The sequence below is a fragment of the Labeo rohita genome, chromosome 21 (assembly GCF_022985175.1).
Source record: "Labeo rohita strain BAU-BD-2019 chromosome 21, IGBB_LRoh.1.0, whole genome shotgun sequence".
NCBI classification, from domain to species: domain Eukaryota; kingdom Metazoa; phylum Chordata; class Actinopteri; order Cypriniformes; family Cyprinidae; genus Labeo; species Labeo rohita.
Window position 1 is genome coordinate 11,245,584 of NC_066889.1, and position 23,564 is coordinate 11,269,147.

General features: G+C 36.3%; 3 protein-coding genes across 3 annotated transcripts; all 3 read right to left on the reverse strand.

Annotated features, from left to right (window-relative positions):
* Window positions 1–2,309: 2,309 nt before the first annotated feature.
* LOC127152012 (serine/threonine-protein kinase pim-1-like) lies at window positions 2,310–7,608 on the reverse strand. The gene is made up of 6 exons (XM_051092400.1): window positions 6,605–7,608; window positions 5,866–6,084; window positions 5,492–5,637; window positions 4,942–5,320; window positions 4,586–4,762; window positions 2,310–4,441 (listed from the first exon to the last, which is right to left on the reverse strand). The coding sequence occupies exons 1-6, from the start codon at window positions 6,930–6,932 to the stop codon at window positions 4,200–4,202; spliced, it is 1,491 nt and encodes a 496-aa protein (XP_050948357.1). The 5' UTR covers window positions 6,933–7,608; the 3' UTR covers window positions 2,310–4,199.
* Window positions 7,609–9,223: 1,615 nt separating this feature from the next.
* Window positions 9,224–14,329, reverse strand: timd4 (T cell immunoglobulin and mucin domain containing 4). Its single transcript, XM_051092355.1, has 7 exons — window positions 14,166–14,329; window positions 12,527–12,865; window positions 12,375–12,440; window positions 10,769–10,860; window positions 9,773–9,884; window positions 9,634–9,667; window positions 9,224–9,551 (listed from the first exon to the last, which is right to left on the reverse strand). The coding sequence occupies exons 1-7, from the start codon at window positions 14,221–14,223 to the stop codon at window positions 9,470–9,472; spliced, it is 783 nt and encodes a 260-aa protein (XP_050948312.1). The 5' UTR covers window positions 14,224–14,329; the 3' UTR covers window positions 9,224–9,469.
* A 1,967-nt stretch (window positions 14,330–16,296) lies between these two features.
* On the reverse strand, window positions 16,297–23,559 carry havcr1 (hepatitis A virus cellular receptor 1). Its single transcript, XM_051093878.1, is given in 10 exon segments — window positions 16,297–16,625; window positions 20,125–20,161; window positions 20,262–20,337; window positions 20,420–20,472; window positions 20,568–20,666; window positions 20,893–20,979; window positions 21,251–21,340; window positions 21,730–21,964; window positions 21,966–22,072; window positions 23,457–23,559. Coding segments are annotated over 10 exon segments (969 nt in total). The 5' UTR covers window positions 23,512–23,559; the 3' UTR covers window positions 16,297–16,495.
* Window positions 23,560–23,564: the final 5 nt, after the last annotated feature.

A 23,564-nucleotide genomic window follows, 5' to 3' on the forward strand; every position in this document is an offset into this window, starting at 1 on the left:
TGGGTATGTCCTTTGCCCACTTGTTTTCCATTTTGGTTATAAGACTGCTGTCCATAGTCTCTAAAAAATCTTGATCTCTTTGTGTTTCTCTTATCTGTTGTCTATTCTTTTCACATTGGTTAGCAAGTCCTCAGAAAGAAGCAGTCACTGGTGTTGTTTCAGTCTGTGCAGTTCTTTCAAGTCCATCAATTCCATGGTGGATTTCAGCATTTCTAGATCTTTTAGGCCTGGAGTCTGGAAATCTCTTGATTTTCTAGGTCTTGGTGGTCACTCTGTTTTTCACAAAGTCCTATTTCTTGTGGAAGTCCCCTGGCTCCACTGGTTCTGCTGGCCTTCTTGTCCTTCAGATGACCGGATCATTTTTCTCGATGCTTATACCTGAAACAAGATCAAAAAGAAGAGGTTGCCCCCCCCTTTCCCCCACAAGAATCTTTTCACATTCAAAACATCAAAGCTACAAAAATGTAATCACAGAATGCAATTAAATAATTTATCATAAATTACATTTAAATATTATATATATATATATATATATATATATATACTCCTGAACAAAATCTTAAGACCGGGGTAAACATTCACATTTCACACTGGTGGATCGTAACCAGGTTTTAAGTACTGCTTCAAAATGGCAAAAGAAGAAACATGAGCAAGAGCCAAAAAAACAGAGAGTAGGCAATTTATAGAGAAATGAAGAAAACTCAAACAGGCTGTTCATCAGCTGATTAAAAGTTCAAGACCATAGCCTTAAAAAGTTAAAATCTGTGCAAAAATATGGCTTTCATGTCATTGTTATTCAGGCAGTCACATTGATATGACCTCCTGATGGCAAAGGCAGAAGGCTTTCTGTCTTTGAACGTGGCAGGATTGTTGAGCTGCACGCGCAATGCCTCGCACAATGCACCATCACTGTTGAGATTGGACGCAGTAAGACAGACATTTTACATTTCTCAAAATCCTGAGAGTTATGGGACAAAAAAGTCAAGTGGTAGACCCAAAAAGAATTCACCTGCACTGAGCCGAAGGATCCGACAGGCTGTCCATAAAGACCGGCCGATCCTCGACCCAAATTAAGGCCCTTACTGATGCTGATTGCAGCCCAATAAGCATAAGACGGCATCTGTGAGAGAAGGGCTTCAAGAACAAAAACCATCTTCAAAGGCCACATCTCCTCCCAGGCCACAAACTTCCCCATTTGGAATTTGCAAGGGAGCACCAAACATGGGACCTTGAAAGGTGTAAGAAAGTTTTATTCTCTGATGAGAAAAATTTTACCTGGACGGTCCTGATGGCTTCCAATGTTATTGGCATGACATGGAGATCCCACTGGAGATGTTTTCTGTGCAGCACAGTGGAGGAGGTTCCATCATGATCTGTTGTGCTTTTTCCTTCAGTGGAAAAATGGAGCTTCAGGTTGTACAGGGGCGTCAAACGACCGCTGGCTATGTGGACATGTTGCAGTGGGCATCCCTCTTCACTGAGGACCCTCGTCTGTGCAGTAATGACTGGGTCTTTCAACAGGACAACAGTTCACATGAAGACATCTTCAGTAATCAACAAGAACGCTGCGTCTACTCACTACTGAGTCCTTTTTTGACACTTTTAGTTCTGTTGTGGGGTTTTTTTTGGGCTATGGTCTTAAACTTTTGATCAGCTGATTAACTTTTTCTTCAGTTTTCTATAATTTTTTTATTATCATCTTATTATCTCTTCTATTAGTTGAGAAGGGTTAAGTGTGTTATTGGTTATATTAACCTTTGATTTAATTCTAGACTTAATTTGTTGATATTGAAGGAACTGTTCTCCCCCAAGACCGAACCTCTGGATTAATTGGTTTTAAACTGTGTCAATTTATTTTCTTGAAATAAATGACGGAGGTGAGTAATCCCTTTTTGTCACCATGATGGAAAGTGGATAGGTTATTGAAGTGTTATTGCTTTGATTTTGTTCCAGATCTATCCATAAAGTAGTGTCATTGTTTTTGTGAATCCATTTAACTACAGTAAGTATTGTAGTTGGTTTGCTAAAAAGTTTGCTGAAAAGTGACAAAGTACAGGCAGCACTTCAGATTTAATTAAGTCAGAATGAATCCAGAACATCCTAAGCTCAAACCTTTTATATCATTACAGTTTACTATCCTTAATGTAAATGAAGTTGCTCCTGTTGTAACAGCTGCGGTCTATATGTTAATTACGTCTCACAGTTAATTGTCTGAGATGGTCCTCAGTGTCCCACACCCATTCCATTCTACAACTTGTCACCATTTGCTCAGCTTGTGATTAACCCAAATGGTCTAGAAACGACATAACTGTTGACTTTCTTCTTCTCTATAATAATTAAGCCATTTTGGGAAATGAGCATGAACAAACATTGTGAAGTGGAATCTGGGTAGAGGCACACTATAGTTTCTTACAGCTTTTTAAATGTGTTTTTTGGTTGTGGGACAGCTGTTTGCATCAGTTCTGTAGAATGGCCCATATATTTCATATGAATTGCTCGTGTCACTTAAGTTATTTTTACAGGCTGATTTAATTCATATACTTTATTATAGTTTCTAATAAATGCACACTATCAGGTACCTTATTTTATTTCCTCACCATAACAAATTTGCTGTTTGATGGTTAATTTTGTACCTTGTATGTGGTCTAATCAAATAATATTCTGACACTTTGGGCTTCAAATAGTAAATTGAGGGCCACATAGTGTAACTCCTTTTTGAGATGTTACTTACCTGGTATTACTTACCTTTTGAGTATATCTTTTAAATTAATGTACAGGTGATAAATATAAACTGGTTAAAACGAGAGACTTAACCTCTCTAGAACCTCTCTGATGTAACAATAAAATAACACATCTTATGTTTATTTTCACAAACATTGTGTTTTAATGTGACACAGAGTTGTAAAATATTTAAGTAGTATTCACACCAGTGAGAGGAAACACTGGGGCCGTGAGAGGATCTTTCTCATGCAGTCGAGACAGAAACCTCTAAGGCCAGAGCAGCTTTAGCAGGAACCTCTGGGACCAGGGAGGTTGAGTGAGGAGCTCTGGGACTGGAGCGTCTTTAGACATCAGCTCTGGCTGAGATTATTACAGGAAACACTGAGGCAGCCTTGATTGGAGGTTTTTTGGCAGCCGTGGCCTGAATCTCAATACCATCATGACAGGAGCTATTGTGACAGACATGATGGGAGGCTTTCAGACTGTAGCTGTTATGACACAGAGCTCTGGAACCACTGTGGATTCTGGGGTTGCATCAGTATAAACCTTCAGGCCTGAAGAAGAAGATTTCGGACCAGGGCAGCTCTCAAAAGGTACCATGTCAGGTAACCTCTGTGGTGCCTTTGATTCGGTTCTCTCTGACCTCTCTCTGTTCTGGTGCAGCAGTGTCAGGAACCTTTATGAAGGCCTTCAGAGTGATTTTTGGAGCAGCCCTGACAGGATTTCTAGGCCAAAGGTGGCTGTGAAAGTGAGCTCTGTTGCCATGTTAGTGTGGAAGTGCCAGGAGCTTGTGGGACAGGCTTGACAGGGAGCTCTGAGAAGCTCTAGGTGACTCCATTTTTAGAAATATGATTGGATGGTGTAATAACTAACTAAACTAAAACTAAACTAACTGTTTACAACACATCCCTAGGCGAGTAGTTCCGCAAGACGCTAGAACTACTCGCCTCAAGCCATGGCGCCAGACGCAACCATGGCTTGCCAGCCCCGCAAGACGTTAAGGCTGGAGGAATGGTTAAGCTAACCTAACTAACTAAAACTAAACTAACTATTTAGACTATGTACCCATCCCTAGGCGAGTAGTTCCACAAGACGCTAAAACTACTCGCCTCAAGCCATGACGCAAGACGCAACCATGGCTTGCCAGCCCCGCAAGACGCTAGGGCTGGAGGGATGGGTAAGCTAACTCAACTAAAACTAAACTATTTACACTATCTACACATCCCCAGGCGAGTAGTTCCGCAAGACGCTAGAACTACTGCCTCAAGCCATGGCGCAAGACGCAACCATGGCTTGCCAGCCACGCAAGACGCAAAGGCTGGAGGGATGGAGGGGTCACCCATGTCAGCCCGCAAGACGCAAGGCTGACCCTGTCCTCCATGACTTACAAGGTGACCTAAAACACAATTACAAATTGTACATTTGCAAACTGTACAAACTGAACAAACATATTTCATAAGGTATAAAAATATAACTTGTTATCTATGCAGTGTATGTGGATTGACTATAATGTTGCAGGTATTGAAAAGTAACATAAGACAGCTGATGTTCATATTCACATAATCAAACTGTAATACCAAAAATCCACAATATATAACTAAAATAATTTTAGCTTGTCTTTGACTCTGTACCTTAAACCAGTCATGGAAGAGCAACTCATCCAGATGAATCCTGCACTCCGGGTCGCTCTTCAGACAACCTCTGATAAAGCGGCAGCATTCTGTGGAGAAAGATGGAGAGATGTCTGATTATTACCTTATTACACTTTACAGCTGTGAATCTGAGAAAGATTCTTGCATTATCCATAAGAACATTTCATAAAACAATTTTGTCTAATTAAAAATAGCTGAAATAAAGATCTCACCATCGGAGAAGCCTGGCTTGGACCAGATATCAGTGTCCATCAGACTGATATCGCTGCTCTCGGGGAAAAGGCTGGTGATCATCCGGAAGAGGAGCACTCCCAGTGACCACACGGTCGCCTGTTTCCCATGGTACTCGCCCTTCTGAAAATATTCAGGAGGGCAGTACCTCGCTGTCCCTGGAGGAAAGAGTTTGTCACAGGTGTCTGCATTTAATATTAGTCACTAAAAATAATTTTATGACTGGCTTTTCTTCTACTGAGAATGTTGTTAGTTCATTGTTCATATCTCATCTGATTGGTGTTACTGGTCACTACAGTTCAAGTCCCAAAGTACATGTCTGAAAAATAATACATACCACTGTAGGATTTGTACTTGGTGCTCTTCAGGAGGTCCCCACAGCCGAAATCAATCAGCTTCACCTCCAGGGTCTCTATGTTGACCAGGAGGTTCGGCATCTTGATATCGCGATGGAAGACCCCCCGAGAACAGCACACGACAGCAGCATCGATAACTTGCTGCATAAAATGACGGGCCATCCCCTCAGTGAAGAGCCCGTCATAATGCAGCCAGAAATCGTGCATGTCCATGCAGGGTGAGGGCCGCTCTAGGACCATGAAATACTGGTCAAGATGGTCTTGCCAGTCCAGCAGCTCTATAATGTGGCGACAGCTCGGGCCTTGATTGGCCAGAACTGTCAGGGCCACTTCTAGAGGTACTGGTCTGGGATGGTCAGGCTAGAAGCAAGACAGTTTTTATGATGGTAAGACTGAAGTGATTTCTCAAATATGGATTTAGCCCAGACTGTTTGAAATATTGATTATTTGTATGCTGTGATTCACATTAATCCAAAATGTTATAAATTGCAAACAATGACTGAGAGATGACAGAGAGAACAGTCTACTTACAAGGCTGAGATACGACTCTTTCTCCGTCTTCGCTGTGATTTTGACAGCCACCTGAAGGCCGTCCTCACAGCGGGTCCCTTCATACACGGAGCCGTATGATCCTTCCCCCATCTTCTTCCCGATGGCATATTTCCAGCAAATGTGTTCTATTGAAACATAATTTTAGTTATTTTTTTCACATTTGTATTATATGATAAAGCCATGTTCTGCAGTGTGGCATGCCATATCTACTCTAGAACTATTTTAAAATTGTTTCTAATTCTCAAATTATTACTAAACTTGAACTTTCTTTTATATACATCCACCTAAGATAATATATTACAAGAATAGCATGTGTTTCTGAGTTATATTTTGGATTATGACAGTAAACTCACCCTCAATCCTCACGATCTTCTCACAGTCCAGCTGTCTCAGCAGATGGGAATCACTCTCACCTGCTGACGGACTGGCTGGACCGTCCTGATCTTGAGGATGGGTGTCCACCATTTGCTGGTCATCGGGAGCGGCAAGGACCTCAGGATCACTGGTAGGAGGCTCCTGATGATCATCATCCTCCTCTACAGTACAGACGACGTCCTGTAGAGAAGTCTGATCTAAAGAGACGAATATCAACCAAATGTTTGTTTTAAGTAAATAGTATCAATAAAATACTACATACTCATATTCATTTTTCATTTAGAGGAACAGTTGACTACTTGAAATCTTGAAATATTCAACTATTTTCAATGCGGAAGTAAGCTGTTTCCTGGTAATGTGAGACTTCCAGTTCTTAAGCCACCGTAGGGAAATAACGAGAGGAATAACGAAGTGCAGTAAACAGTATAACTGTCACACTACAAGCCACTGTGTTCATAATTACGATTATATATTGAAATAATATGTTAAGACACCAGTTTACAATATCAATATCATTTACAGATAAAAGTATCCGGATGTGGATGAGACCAGAAGCTAGACACATTAAATTTACAAATGGCCGTGCCCACTACAGGAACAATAATGTGGTTATTAAAACTTTTATCACAAGTTTTTGCATTTTTATGATGTGTGATTGTGATTTTTGCATTGTGCGTAAACAATTAAAATGTGTTCAGAGCTTGTCATTTAACTTACCATCAGTACACCTCGATGGGGCTTCATCAGTGTCCTGGTCCACCTCACCCTGCTCCACCTGCTCATCCTGAGCCCTGGTGGATTTAGGACGAGACAAGCAAGAGAAGAAAGAGGTAAACCTCCGAAACCTCTTTCTCTTCCTCTTCTTCTTGGCCTTGTCTCCCCCTATCTCCTGCCCGCCTCCCTCACCGACACACTCAGGCGTCTCGTCGGAACGAGGATGGACCTCCGCCTTGTGGTCCGTGGGTGTAAGTGATGCACCGGGACTGATCCCGTGCACACACTCACCACCCTCCGCTTTCTCTTTACGAGATTGTCGCTGTCCCATACTCAAGAAAAAAACGCTATCAACAACCGAATACACAAGGTAAACACCGTTGATAACAATACTCCGAACTCTCCACAAAGTGAGCAGGTGAGTTTCGTGCTTTATATAGTCCCGCGCAACGTTCTAAAACTCTTTATGATATCATAAGGATTTAGAACTGAGAGCGGAAGATTCCCACAAGCATTAAAATAAAATAGAATGTTTTTATATTATTATTATTATTATTATTATTATACAGCAGGATAATTTAGTGATTTCATTTTAACAAACATTTAATACAGCACTGTTCATGTAATTATAATTTTTCAGCAAGAAAGCATAAAGGCAGATGTTTCATTTGTCCAGTGCCCCCCAAAATATTTGGCCACATTTAAATTTGATATGTAATATGACGTGACTTGATATTTTATCTAGTGCAATAACATTCGTAGTGCGGATAAAATGCCCAAACAATTCCAGGATGTATTTGCTCAAAATAAAATTATATTTTAGTTTGAATTACATAATTCACGAAAATCATTATTTCCTGTTTTAGTGTTTGAAACCAGCATATGAAACACTGCTAAAGGAAAACAATGTATTATTTATTTATTTTACCTTATAGTGAAAAAACCAGCATATGCTGGTAGGTATGTTTTGATGCTGGGATGCTGGTTAGGTAGGTTTTGATGCTGGTTTAAGCTGGTCCTTTGCTGGTTCATGCTGGTCCTTGACCAGCAAAAACCAGCAAAGGACCAACTTAAACCAGCTAAGGACCAGCATAAACCAGCAAAGGACCAGCTTAAACCAGCATCAAAACCTACCTACCAGCATATGCTGTTTTTTTTCACCAGGGTAGTTAGCGATCATTGCCCTTGTGTAAACAATTATGAACACAAATTAATTTGGGTTTTGTCAGGTAAATAAAAGTTACTGTTTCGATCAAAGTATGTTGCCCTGTTGCTTATTCTTTCTCTGTTTGGGCTCATTGAAACTTGCCATTAGATGTTTATTTCACTCATCCGAGGTGACTGGTGGGAAGTGGTTGTAATTCCTCTCACCTCCACATGAGGGCATGAAAGTTATTGTGTATCCCACTATCAGCCTGTATGTTTACAGTATAGTTTAATTCTTTGGCCCAAACATACTTGGAAATGTCCATGGATTTACTTTTTTTCTAATGTTAAAATAATAAAACAAAATCCTACTAAAATATTCAATCTGGACATTGGAGAGCATTACCTGCTCTTTCTTCTAACCATTCGTGACTAACAGCATGTCACATGCAAACAGACACAAAACACATGAGTGTTTTACGAAATTACACAATCGCCAGTCTGACAAAAATAAAGTCATAGTTCAAATATACAGTCATTTGACTGAAACCTAATAAGCACACATACACATACAATATTTCTGGTGGAAATATTAAGTGTCTGAAGAAATTCTATAAAGCAATAAATCATGTTTCTATGTGCTGCAGGGGCGGCACAGGACAGAAACACATGTCAAGGATGTTACAAGACCTCCTCTGGATCAGAGGATATTTTAAAGATAGGCCTATATGTTTTCATATTTAGTTTACATTTCAGAAGTTTATGGGTTTTTAAATAAATCTCTTCCACATTTTGTTTCCTATATTTTATGAGATACCCTACATGACACCAGCTGCTCTCTCCATTTCCTCTATATCTTGACATCAACACTTGACACTTACTGTCTCCAGTGACTTTTTAACGGGGGACACCCCTCGAAATCTGATTGGGCTACTTTTAGGCTAGTTTTGATTGGTCGGGTTTTGTTGGGAAAACCTGGCAACCCTGCCGCTATAAGGAAATAACAATGTGCAAATGTTAAAACTATTTGCACTACAAACCAGAGTGTTCATAATTAAGATAATAAATTAAAATAATATGGAAAGACACTTTTACACCAAAAAGACACCAATTTGCAATATGAAGCAGCAAAAAGAGCTGTTTGGTACAGTTAAAAATAGCTGGATGCAGATGAGGCTGGAAGCCAGACCCATAAAATGTACAAATGTCCGCACCCACTCTTACGGAAAAATAAGGTGGATATGTAAGTCAATATATTTGATGTTCAATTGACATCAAATCAATGTCACGTCAAGTTTTGACGCCAGTTTGATTTGCATATTTGACCTGTTTTTTGACATCAAACTGACGTGTTTTTATCATCAATTGCCCACTGGGCAGGTTTTTCATGTGGTTCAATACATTAGTGGTCAAACAGCCATTGGAATCTGATAAATAGTTGTGCATTATTTGTATAATTGGCTCTGAGGCTTAAAGAACAGTTTAATATTTTATTTTAAAGGAGCATACACAAACAAAATCAACAGTAAATACTTATTATTTTAAAATAAAACGTTTTTTATGTACAAAATACACAATTTTTGGAATATGTCAACCCTAGTTTACCCATTTTTGGATGAACTATCCACTTCTCAAAGTAAAAATGAACAATATTAAAGACCTGCAAAATGTATACATTTATGCTTGTGTATGTTAAAGCAAAAAAACAGATGGTTTTTGTGTTTATTCCAAAGTGTAGATGTTCTCCTCCACTGGTCTTCTCGTGCGAATTTCATAAATAATGTGTCGGGGCTCCTTTGAGAAACTGAGGTTCAAAACATAGTCATTGTGATTACACTGTTACTAAGGACATTGTGGTATTCGCAAAATGAATCACATGCACTTACCACCCACTGTCAAAGGCCTTCCCATAAAAGCCACCTAAATCAGAATATACATAATTTCAGTAAAGATACAAGTACGTTTTTAACTATCAGTTTCATTAAACAAACATCCAGTCGATTCATAACTGAGTGCTATACGTACGTTTAAAGGTCAAAAGGGCCAGTGTGCCCAAGAGGAGCAGTAGCAGACTGAGAGACAGAGACAGAACCGGGATGTTTATCTGTAGCGTGATCCTAGAGATCGGCTCCTCCATCTTTAAATAACAAATTTAGAAAGGTTTCAGCATTTTCAGTTGCTATTTGGAGGAGCTTTTTGCTCTGTTATAAAACCAGACGTCATTAAAGTCTCAGTTCCTTAACAAAATGATTCAAAAGTTACTTCCACCCAGCTATTTATATATCCTTTAATTTGACAGCATTTTATTGGATCAAAAACACAGTAAAAACAGTAAAAAATACAGTAAACTGTGAAATATTAATACAATTTAAAACAGCCATTTTCTACTTGAAGAAATTTAAAATGTAATTTATTCCTGTGATGTAAATCTGAATTTTCAGCAGTCATTACTCTAGTCTTCAGTGTCACATGATCCTTCAGAAATCATTGATAGTAATAATTTCTTATTATTATCAATGTTAAAAACAGCTTAATATTTTTGTGGAAACCATAATATATTTTTAGGATTCTTTGATAAATTGAGAAATTTATTAACAGAAACTGTCTGTAACATTATCTTTACTGCATGTTTTGGACAATTTAATGCATCTTTCCTGAATAAAAGTATTACTTTCTTTTAAAAAATCTTACTGATCCCAAAGTAGTTTGCATATAAATAGATAAGTGAGATGTAACAAACTTTATACAGCATGCTGGCAATTATATGTTGCAAGATACAATGACTCATAAGGTTGCTCATAATATTACTCACAATATTCTTAATTTTCCCACACAATAAAACATTTTTTTATTATGCATGGAGAGAAGTGATTTTAACTGCAGAACTTATTATTGAATTGATTATTGTAACTGATTATAACAGTGACTAAAGTGATAACTGCGTATAGAGGAAGTACCATTAGAATCTTAACAGTGACTTGTTCATTTTCCATATACTGTGTTTGTGCACCAGTAACTCACCATAGCTCCAGAATGCACATGAGTGACATTCTGCCAGGAAATGTCAGAGAATGACAAGTCTTCTCCTCTGGACTGATCTGACAGCGAAGATACTAAGAAATTCAGAGCAAAAGTCAGGAAATTGCTTGCCGGTTGATACGTGAGAACCGTTGTTTCTAACCACAAGGGTCTGTGACATTTGAGTTATGTGGTCTCTCATGACACGTTAAGCCTGTGTACAAGTGCAACTGAAATGCAACTGGTGATTCATCATATATTGTGGTCTGACTGAATGGTAAAACCAAGGGTCTAGGCAAATAACGTGCATGACACTTACTATGCAAATCACGTATAAAGGAATTAGCTGTTAAAAGCAGTCAGCAGAAATGATTTCTAAGACACTATAGGCAAAACTATATTTTTTTAAGGTACTGATTCATTTTGAGATTCAGGCTATTTTGCTCCCATAGCTTGTGCTCTTTCAGACTGCACATTGAATTGTTTATTTTATTATACAGTTCAGGTCAAAAGTTTACATACACCTTGCGGAATCTGCAAAATGTTCATTATTTTACCAAAATAAGAGGGATCATACATAATGCATGTTATTTTTTAATTAGTTCTGAACTGAATAAGATATTTCACATCAAATGTTTACATATAGTCCACAAGAGAAAATAATAGTTAATTTATAAAAATTACCCTGTTCAAAAGTTTACAGACACTTGATTCTTGTTATCTGAATGATCCACAGCTGTGTTTTTGATGATGTTGTTGCTGTTCAGGAGTCCCTAGTTTGTCCTAAACTGCCCGCCATTCTTCAGAAAAATCCATCAGGTCCCACAAATTCTTTGGTTTTTTAACATTTTTGTGTATTTGAACCCTTTCCAAAATGACTGTATGATTTTAAGATCCATCTTTTCACACTGAGGACACCTGAGGGACTCATATGCAACTACTACAGAAGGTTCAAATGCTCACTGATCACTAATAGTTGCAAATGAGTCCCTTAGTTTGTGTGAAAAGATCATACAGTCATTGTGGAAAGGGTTCAAACACACAAAAATGCTGAAAAACCAAAGAATCTGTGGGACCTGAAGGATTTTTCTGAAGAACAGCAGGCAGTTTAACTGTTCAGGTCAAACAAGGGACTCATGACTCATCACTAAACAAAAACAAAACAAAACAAAACAAAACAAAACAAAAAACACAGCTGTGGACCATTCAGGTAACAACACAGTAGTATAAAGAATCAGGTTTATGTAAACTTTTGAACAGGGTCATTTTTATAAATTAACTATTATTTTCTCTTGTGGAATAAATGTAAACATCTTTTATGTAAAATATCTTATTCAGGTCAGTACTAAATTAACAAATAACATGCATATTGTATGATCCCTCTTATTTTGCTAAAATAATTAACGATTAGCAGATTCTCCAAGGTGTATGTAAACTTTTGTCTTTAACTGTACTTTATCTATTTCTGTCTTTGGAATTCAATTACAATACATTTTTAATGCAATTTTCTTGAACTGATCTTTTCATGCTCCAAACTCTATATTCTGAACCATCTGTATTGAACCTGGCTTCAAAAACAACTTTTGAGTTACAAAATAATGCACCTCACCTGATTGTGTCTCCAGTGGTTCTGTAGTAATCTGGGTCGTGGTTGTTGGAGGTGCAGTCGTTGGAGCTTCAGAAATGAAAATACATTAAAATTTATTAAAATATGAAGCTCTTCAAATGTTGTCCAACTTTAAAGTATCTTGCCTGACTTGCCTTTCATGACCCTCAACGTGTAAGACACCTTTTTGTCATTGAAAAACCCTTCTATGTCCACTCTACAGCAGTACGGCCCGCTGTCTGTCTTCTGTATTTTTTGGATCCCCAGGTCCATTTGTCCTGACAAAACGTCTCCGATGAGCTTGTATCTGTCGGAGACTTTGGAGATGACGCCATACTCATCTGTTTGAACGATGATGTCGTTGCACCAGAATGTTCCGCAATCCCGTCCCCAGCAGACGTGGCTCAGGCCGTGGTGCTTCACTGAGTAATGACACGACAAAATCACTGTGCTGCCCTCCGTCACAAGAAACGCCAACACGGAGGAACCATCAGCTGCATGGAACAAAAGTAGCAACATTTCAGAGGTTGCTTTGGATATGAATGGGGATGCATTGCATTAGTTTATATAATAAATCAGTATAAAAAAAAGAAAGAAAAGGGGTGAATTCAGGTTAATTGGGACACTTTCTCCATGTCATCTCAATGGCAAAAAGTGTCCCAGTTGACCTGAATTCATCTGGAAACAGTATGACAGAGCATAATAAATCATTACAAAAAAACAAACAAACAAACAAACAAAGAAAAGGAAAAAAAGGGATGAATTCAGGTTAATCGGGACACTTTTTACAAATTTACCTGAATTTACCTGAAGATATTTTTAATGGAAAACAAGTCAAAACCCATTTTTGCCATTTAATCGTATTATATATATATATATATATATATATAGAATTAAATAGTAAATTCATAAGTATTTTTGACTTGTTCTATCTATCTATCTAAAACAAATGCTGTTTTGCAATTTTTTTAAATGCAATTTCTTGCTATTTAATTCTATATATTGTACATATAAATTAACTAGTAAATTTTTTTTTTTTTTTTTTTTTGATTATTCTCCCATTAAAAATATCCAAAGAGCAAATCAATCTATCACTGTAATAATACCTATGAAAAATGCTATTTTTAGCCCTTTTTAAATGCAATTTTTGCTATATAATTATATATTCTATATAAAAAATTAAATAGCAAAAAAAAAAAAATTTTGGAAAATGTTTTGACTTGTTTCTCTTTAAAATATCTTAATTCCAAAGAACAAGATAATAAGATTATAATATCCATCTATCTATCCATCTATCTATCTATCTATCTATCTATCTATCTATCTATCTATCTATCTAAAAGTATCTATCTGTCTATCTATCTATCCTTGGCTAATCCTTTTGTTTTTTATTTATTCATTATCTTGTTTTATTATTTTTTTAAGCATGAAAAATGTAATAAATGGAAAAAAGGAAAATAAAAACTGAAAAAAGAGATATTTTTGCTGTGTATTCCAACTATTTTAAATAAATCCTAAATTAAGTTTATTTTTTGAATATGCTTAAAATAAGAAATAAACTACTAAATTACTACACGGGGGTAATAAAAATAAACTGAAGTTATATTTCCTGTAAAATTTCTGAAAACAATCACATCTTATGCTGTTTTTCAAGTTTTGTTTACAGTATATACCAATATTTTTACTGGAAAACAAGATCTGAAGATTATTTTTTTTGCAGTGTATTTTCTGTTAAAAGTTAAATTTCCCATAATACATTGACATAATTTTTGTAATTTATAGTGCGTTTCTTGCCTGAAATTTTGAGGAGGAGGATCCAGTGCAGTACTGATAACCAGGGAGGAGCAGCCATTCCGACCAGCCAGTGTGGTGTTTAGGCAACACTGCCTTGTGCTGGGCGGCACCAGGGTTATGCAGAGGAGGGCATGTGAAAGAGTCACTGTGTTCTCCAGCTCTGCGCCTGTGACATCTCCAAGAAGGACAGGGCCACTGACCCATCTGCAGTCCTCGTCTGGAGGTGGAGTTGTGCGGCAAAGAATAGGGCCATTGTGTGACGGAGTTTTATCTGGATATCTTAGCTATGTGCCAGTAAACAGGCTCCATGAATGATTCAGTGGGCCTGCACACAGCACACGCCATGTCCATGGTGGCACGTGTGTTTGCTATTGTTGGTAAACAAAGTGGGGCAAAGTGTTCATACAATCACAGCTGGATCTTTGGATAAACCAAGTAATTCTTCATCAGAATAGAGGAACTGACTAATTATTGAACAAACATTGACAGAGTGAGACTATTCAGCTGGAACAGCTAAAGACTGTTCAGGTATTTTGAGACAATAATGATTGTGAAACAGCTAATTATTAGGCTATTACAATGACCTTAAATGATCTAGGAGGCTTACACTGAATCAAATAGTATTAAATTGTTGATCAAATAAGCTACAATACCTCTACTAAATCAATATCAATAGAGTGTTTTCACAATGCGTCATCAGGTGGCCACATACTGGCAGCATTAAATGTAAATGATGTCACTGAACCGAAAAACTTGCATTTTTTCTTGATTATTGCTGCTGAAAATGGTCAATTATTGTCATGTTTTGGTCTGTACTAAACGGTCGGACCAGGAAAAACATTTGGAGTACTAGACTGCCAAAAGTTAGCCTATAACAAATCAAGGAGAAGAGTGCAAAAAACTGTCTGAGGAACAAAATCTGTTTGTGGTTGGCCAAACTGAACCAGGATTTCCAGGGCAAGATTCTTGACAACATTAATGTTTGTTCTTAACATTTCCGGTCAGGCAGGTAAAATATTAGGCTAATATCTTAATTAACACTGCTCTTACATATCTTTACCACCTATTTACTTTAGTTCGTCAAAATATTGCGAATTAAAACGTGTAAACTTTAATAATTCTGCTTTATGAAAAAAAAGTCATTACGCAATGACATTAAATTGGTCACAAGTGACAGTAGACAACTGTAATGTTACATAAGATTTAAAATGATTTAGTATTTCTATAACGTTACATCAAAATATTGTAAGTATTGAAAAATGTAACGTAAAAATAAAAAAAAAAATGAAGCCAGTTTCCACTAAAAATGTTAATAAAACAACTGTTGTAAACACTGATCATCATAATAATAGCCTAATGTTTCTTGAGCAGCAAATCAGCAAATTAGAATGATTTCTAAAGGATCATGTGACACTGAAGACTGAAGTAATGATGCTGAAAATAAACTGTATTTTAAAATACATTCAAACAGAAAACAGTTATTTTAAATTGAAATAATATTTAACAATATTACTAGCTTTATCGTATTTTTGAACAAATAAATGCAGCCTTGTGAGCATAAGTCTTATTTTTTAAAACAAAGTTACAAAATCTGACTCCTAACTTTTAAACAGTTATCTATGCTGATATTTGTTAACATATTAACATTGAGCTTACTGATAAGAGATTTGCACAAATCTTTTCCGCCCTATGTACACAAATTGTGGAACAACATTCATGCTTGTGAAAAACTGCATGCTAGTTAATCAGAAGTCTGTTTTTGGTTTGTTATGGTGGAAGGAAGTTTCTTGGGTGTGATTGATGAGTGCTAAGAGGTGTGAACCAGCATGATGATTGTTGGCAAATATGAATAACGCATTTTTATCTGTCCCCACCAGTGGAAAAATTTGATTGATCACTCATATCAACACTGATCTGACTGTTTTCATCGACTTTGGCATTTAAATTTGTTATTGAACCAATGGATGACCTCCTTTACCATCTAGTTTCTATTGTATTCAGTTATATAACCTCTCTGAACCCACGTCAGCACTTCTGCAGCCCTGAATTGGTGTTAACTCTGTGAGACGTTCGGAAATATTCAGCTGTGGTGTCAAAACACATTTGTGGTAAATGAAACATTCACTCTTAGATCAGTTAACTTATATTAGTTTTAATAAGATATAGTGTTGCAGTATGTTAGCTGCTAGACGTCAAAGTATAAGGTTAGTCCAGAGCATCATTTTTTTTCTGATCAGCAATAGCTGTCACATTTTTACAAACACAGTGCAAATACGACAGAAGATAAAAAGTCCACACTGATCAGCTTAAAGGTAAACAGTAAATGTGAATTAATGCCACTGTTCATATTCATTTTCAGGTTGTATTTGATAGACGTTTTCCACAGCCATCTCTCTGTTGTACAGGCCCACACTGCTGCCGGAGTTACTGTAGATGACAGAGTTGTCTGAGTTCTGTGTTCTGAGGGAGAAAAATTATGAGAAACATTTAATGTCCATGACATACATATATGAAATAACCCTTTAACTGCCACCGTCCCCCCAGTGAGACGTTTACTTCACCATATTACAAATAAATCCTAATCTAATCATACAAACTATACATCGTTGAAAAGGTCTCAGACTCCTAAATAGATATTTTACCATATTTTTGTGTTAGAAATTATGTAGGAAAAGTAATAGATTAATATATGTCAATAGTGCAACTTTAGATATCATAAGAAATTATATATCGGTTCAAAATTTAAAATCTCAAAATTCAGCCTTTGAAAGGCATTTTAAAATCAGACATTGCATTACCACAGAAAATGTACATCAAAATCATATTACAAAATGTTTTCATTAATTAATTATAAAAAATTAAGTCTGGATAATGCATTTTTAGGTCTGTGTTCAAAAATGGGAGTGACAATTAAAGGGTTTAGGCCTAGAAAACCCTTGAAAATAGCAATATTCCTGAAGAGGACCTGGAAAAGCTTTTGAATTATTGATCGCAATTCAAAAAACATCATTCTTTTTCGCTTATTTCAGTTGTCATAAAACTAGTATGTCATAAAACTAGTGAGCAGTAACAGAACTGACAATTTGCTGAGTAAACGGTAAAACACTTTCGCTGAAGACGTGAAAAGAGGAACAGATTTACGCTGGCTTTCGATTGATTCAAACTCATGACTTCGATCATTTATTTTAAGCGATTCGCTAGCAAAAGCCAGATCAAATTAAAAGAGCCATTTATTTCTAAAAGTTGACATCGCTTGTAATGATTTTAAAAAGCACCTAGTGATAATTGAAACAGAGCTTTTCGAAACTCCAAATGTGTTAAAACAACGTGTCGAAACGCTCCAATCTGAATGCGTAACGCGAATCATTTGTTTCAGATCGGGACTTTAAAATGTGTATTGTGATTGATTAGATTTGGATTGAAACTTTGGAGCACGTAACATCTTGTATCTTTAAGAAGAAAGAACTGAAAAATACTATATAAGTGATTTTAATGAGCCCATTAGTTGTCTTCTAGTGGCATCTAGTGGCTATAATTAATAACTGCAGAGACCTTACAATGGGCATAATAGTTGTTAATGTTTATAACTATTATAGTGCCATTTTTTCCCCAATCTCCATAAAATGTTGTATGATTGTTTAGAATTACATCATGTATGTATTTGGGTACACTATATAAAGACTACATTTTTAAATGACCCTGTCATAGCTGTCCAAATACAAATATTTAGCATTTTTTTTGAGAATTATCAACCTGGAGAGTCTAGAGGATTGTACTGCACTGATCTTTTTTTTTTTTTTTTTTTTTTTTTTTTTTTTTTTAAGTTTAAAAGCTAGGGCTAGTTGGAGACTAGAGAATGTTTCATGGCTCTGTGCTGCCTTATTTGTTGACCACACCTGATTCTGATCACCAGCTCGTTAAATGAGAGCTCCATGAACTGACTGGAGTGCACTACATAAGAAAGACATACCTTATTGGCCACACCTGATTAAGTTCATCAGCTCGTTAGAAGAGAGCTCCATGAACTGAATGGACTGTGTCAGATAAGAGCCAATGAGTGGTCCTCTGCTGCCATGTACTGATTATAATGCCAATTACAGGGACTTTATCATTGAAATGTACTGGTTTTAACCTTTATGACTGTTACAGCACCAATTTTTGCCCGATCTGCACAAAATTTTGCAAGCTTGTTTGGAATCATATGATATATGACCTTGCATAATTTCATGAAGTTTTGAGTTGTCATTTAGGATTTACAGACTTTTGGGTACACTAGGTAAACAACAACATTTTCAATGACCGTGTTAAAGCTGTCCAAATTCAAACGTTCAACTTTTTTTGGATAACTTTTGATACTCAGACTCCACAGAATATTTCTGCACTGGTTTGGTTACAATCGGCCAAAAAACCTAGGACTAGTTCGCAAAAGTTGTTTTTTTTAAATAATCTTGAATAATTAATGAATGATTTGATTGACAGCAGTGGTTCTTGAGGCAAAGTTGTTCAGAATGAGAAGATCTATCATATGATATGAATATTATTCATATGCGTGAAACACCTCGTGATTAGGTTATGCGCAAAACTCGTAAGCGCCACCTGGTGACCGATTTCTTTCAAATTTCTCACAGACCTCTAGGGCCTGCCAAGTTTCATTCCGATCTGCCTTTGTTAACCTTGTCTAATGGGTGCTCAAACTTGATTGGCCGATGGCGGCCATGTTTTTTAAGATACGCGAATGTCTTCATAGATTTTCTTGGCCCTTTGGACAAAGATGCTGCATACCAATTTTCAAGTCAATCGGACTAACTGTAGCGTATTTATAGCTGTTTTTATGTTTTTTCGTTATTATAGCGCCACCAAGTGGCCGAACGCTGCAATTTTTTTATTTGACCTAAAAACGAGCTCTTACAGATACATACCGAGTTTGGTGAATATATCTCATTCCGTTTCTTGAGTTATAGCCACAATTAGCAATTGGCTAACGTTAGCGTAACACGTTTTTCCGCGCTGTTACGCGCAAAAAACAAAATTTCAACTTTTTTTTGATAATTATTGATATTCAGTGTCCAGAGAATATTTCTGCACTGGTTTGGTTCTGATTGGTTCTGAAAACCTAGGACTAGTTCGCAAAAGTAGGTTTTGGATATAACACAATTTTGCGGAAAAAACGTACGTCGTGCGAAAAATCTGACCCAAGGATCGCAACAATGTAAAATTTTTGAGTCTACGACAAAAATTGTACGAGCTACGGCCAAAAATGTAAAAAAAAGTTAGTTTTTTGCGGTGTAGCGCACCTATAGGCCGATTGGGCTGATACTTTGATAGGTTCTCCCCAAATTGAGGTCTACCATCTGGCCAAATCTGAAGTCTCTAGGACTTACGGTTTGTTCTGCATGATCAGTTTTACGGCAGAAAAATAAAAATAATAATAAAAATCCTAACAATTACAATAGGGTTTCAGCACTACGTGCTTGAACCCCTAATAATCTTACTGACGAGTGGTTGTATTTTTGCAGTGTCATGCCAGCTGTAAATTCCCATTTGTTTTCATTGCTTTATTTATATCTGTTTTTAATCCAAATAACATTGTAATTATTGTTTTTAATCATTCTAAATTCAGTATCCACTTTACTCTTCAACGCAACAGTAAGTCTGTGGGCAAGACTTTCGATTCATTAGCTGCTATAAGGAAATAACGAGAAGCATAACAATGTGGACTAAAAGGTAAAACTGTTTGCACTACAAACGAGTGTGTTCATAATTAAAACAACACATTAAAATAATATGGTAAGACACAGCAATTTCCAATATCAAGCAGCAAACAAGCTGTTTTGTTCAGCTAAAAATAGTTGGGTGCATGAGACCGACCCATAAAGCCAGACCCATAAAATTTACAAATGGTTTCTCGCTCTTACGGGAAAAATAAAATGGATAAATAGCACTTCAAGGATTGACTTACATGTCTCCCGCAGCTCTGGTTTTCTTCTTTTGCTTCACTGAAAATAGAAACACGGTTTCATTTTATAATTAACAAACATGACGAACATTGCTGTGAAATTTAAAAATGTGAATTGACTGAATGCACTTTGGACTCACATATCAGAATAACAGCAATGACTATCAAAGACAACAGTAACAGGAGAACAGGCACAATCACTGCAGATGCATTTACCTTCAAACACAAATCAGTATAAGTTTTGTTTCAAACATGTTTCAAAAACATGTAAGACTTTATATTGTGGTGAAATACATACGCTCTCTTTGTTTTCCACAGAGGATGATTCACGATAATCAAATGGAATGTCTTCTTTATAATGAAAACACATAATGGTCAGTCAGCATATTCACAAATACATGTTACGCATAATTAGAAAGAGCATAAAATGATCTGCTGTGTCATACCGTGTGTCGTGCCGGAGGACCACAGTTCAGCAGTGCTTGTCTCGGGAGCATTTGTTGAACTGACGGATGTAGAACTCTCTTGTGTCGTGTTCGTTTCTACTACAAAAAAGGATCATGTCACATAATGTTCATTAAACTACCCATTTAAATGTGTTTTAAGAAAGCAGAGATCTTTAATGACTAAATTTGTTGTATCGCATATTCGCCAAAATCGAGCGTTATTAATGGCAATAGATTACAGATAATGAGAACTGAGTCAGTTATTTAGAATGAATCCTTTTCTTCAGTCATTATAGATTCACTGCCAGGGTTAAAATCATAATACCTCCTGAAGTTTCAGTGGTCTGTGTTTCAGAGGTTATATGCCCAGAAATAGTGGTTAACAAAGGCTCTGGTGTGGTTGGACCAGGTGCTTTGAAACAGGATGTAGAATGTTCCTTTTTAAAACGTTCACACTCTCACATGAGCAGTGACTATTACAAAATTGCTGACAACTGACTGACTTCACATAGCACTGATCTAATCTGTGATGACGGAATGATGGCAGACAACTTCTTTATTAATGTATTCATTCACCCTTTTTGTTTGTTTTTGGTTGGTCATGGTTTTCATCATTCAGCCATGACAGATTCACAAAGACAGCATAGAATCACATATATTAACACGTAAACACACACAAGTACCCTCTGTCATGGCAGTGCTGAAAACTCCTGTGGTTTCATGCTCAGATGTGCTGCTTGACATGGATGTAGTTTCCAGTGTTGGAATAAGTGCTTTGAAGAAAGTGTATTTCAATGTAAAAATGTACTATTTTTTTTTAAATCTTGTTTTTTAATATTTTCTACATCTACACTTCACACTGTAAAAGTCTGGGGTCAGTAAGAGCATTTATTTGCTCAAAAATGCATTTTTTTTATTTTAATAAAGTTCTGTTTTAAAATGAAGTTAAAATACTCCAGACGTCAGGTAATAATTTGTCAAGTTTGATCATTTTAATCTATTCTTGCTGAATGAAGAGTCTTACTGACCCCAAATTAAAAATCTTTTTAGCAGGAGTTGTAGCAGAATGATAAATGAATGATGGAAAATGTTTTAAACAATTAAATAACTGGGATTTAATTTCAAGTGTTTTGGCATGAAAAGTTTTGCTTTCAACACTTACCGTTATTAACAATCAAGTGGACGTAGTACATCTCATCATTAAAGAGTCCAGGCACATGTATGCGGCATCCGTATTTGCCAGAGTCTGTTTTTTTAATGTTTTGGATTGTCAGAGACACGTCTCCGTGCTGTATTTCTCCCATTAGCTGGTATCTGGATGATTTTTGTCTCACCACTTTATCTCCATCACTTCCAATAATTTCATTACCACAACCCATATTAGGAATGTCTCCCCGTCATCCAGCATATGTGACATTTTCCGTGATATTTGCTGTCATATTTGCATGGCAAAATGACACTCTCGCCCTCGAAACTCTGCACAATGACGTCCCTGCATTGAGAAACTGAGAGAATTTGATATTTAGATCATAAAATTGAATCTATATAAAAACGTATTGTTAACATCTGTTCTGTGTCTGTATAAAATGATAATAGGGGTTACTGCATAAATAAATACTATATACAGTTGAGGTCAAAAGTTTACACACAACTTACAGAATCTGCAAAATGTTTATTATTTTAGCAAAATAATGCATGTTTATTTAGTACTGATATGAATAAGATATATCACATAAAAGATGTTTACATATAGTCCACAAGGGAAAATAATTGTTGAATTTATAAAAATGACTCTGTTCAAAAGTTTACATATGCTTGATTCTTAATACTGTTGTTACTTGATCGACGGCTGTTTTTTTTTTTGACAGTTGTTCATGAGTCCTTTGTTTGTCCTGAACAGTTAAACTGCCCGTTGTTTTTCAGAAAAATCCTTTAGGTCTTACAAATTCTTTGGATTTTTAGGACTTTTGTGAATTTGAACCCTTTCCCAAAATGACTGTATGATTTTGAGATGCATCTTTTTACACTCACTGATGGTCCAGAAGGAAAAAAAAAACAACGCATTAAGAGCCGGGGGGTGAAAACTTTTGAACAGAATGAAGATGTGTACATTTTTCTTATTTTGCCTAAATATCTTTTTTTTTTCATTTAGTACTGCCATTTAAAAGTTACAGAAGATACGTACATGTTTCCCAGAAGACAAAGTAAGTTAAATTTACCCTGATCTTCAAATTCCAAAAGTTTTCACCCCCCTGCTATTAACGCAGTGTGTTTTCTTCTGAAGCATTTGAACCTTCTGTAAGAGTTGCATATGAGTCTCTCACTTGTCCTCAGTGTAAAAAGATAAATCTCAAAATCACAAAGTCATTCTTGGAAAGCGTTCAAATACACAAAAATGCTGAAAAACCAAAGAATTTGTGGGACCTAAAGGATTTTTCTAAGAAGCAGCGGGCAGTTCAACTGTTCAGGACAAACAAGGGACTCATGAACAACTATCACTAAACAAAAAAACAACTGTGGATCATTCAGGTATTCAACACAGTATTAAGAATCAAGCATATGTAAACTTTTGAACAGGGTCATTTTTATAATTTCAACTATTATTTTCTCTTGTGGACTATATGTAAACGTCTTCTTTTGTGAAATATTTTATTCAAGTCAGTACTAAATAAAAAAAAATACATGCATTTTGTATGATCCCTCTTATTTTGGTAAAATAATTAACATTTTCCATATTCCACAAGATGTATGTAAGCTTTTGACCTCAACTGTAAATAAATCATACTGTTTTAAAAATTATTAATCTTTTTTTTTTTTTTTTTTTTTTTTTTTTTTTTAATCTGTTTCCTCACTGTCACAGCCACACTTAAGTATAAATGTGAAACTCACCTGTGAGATAACAGAGAATCCAGGATGCAAATAACCAGCTGTGAAGATCAGTCATGATGAAAAGGTTTCACTCTCTCTGCAAGCAATGATCAAGTCAACCTCATCTCC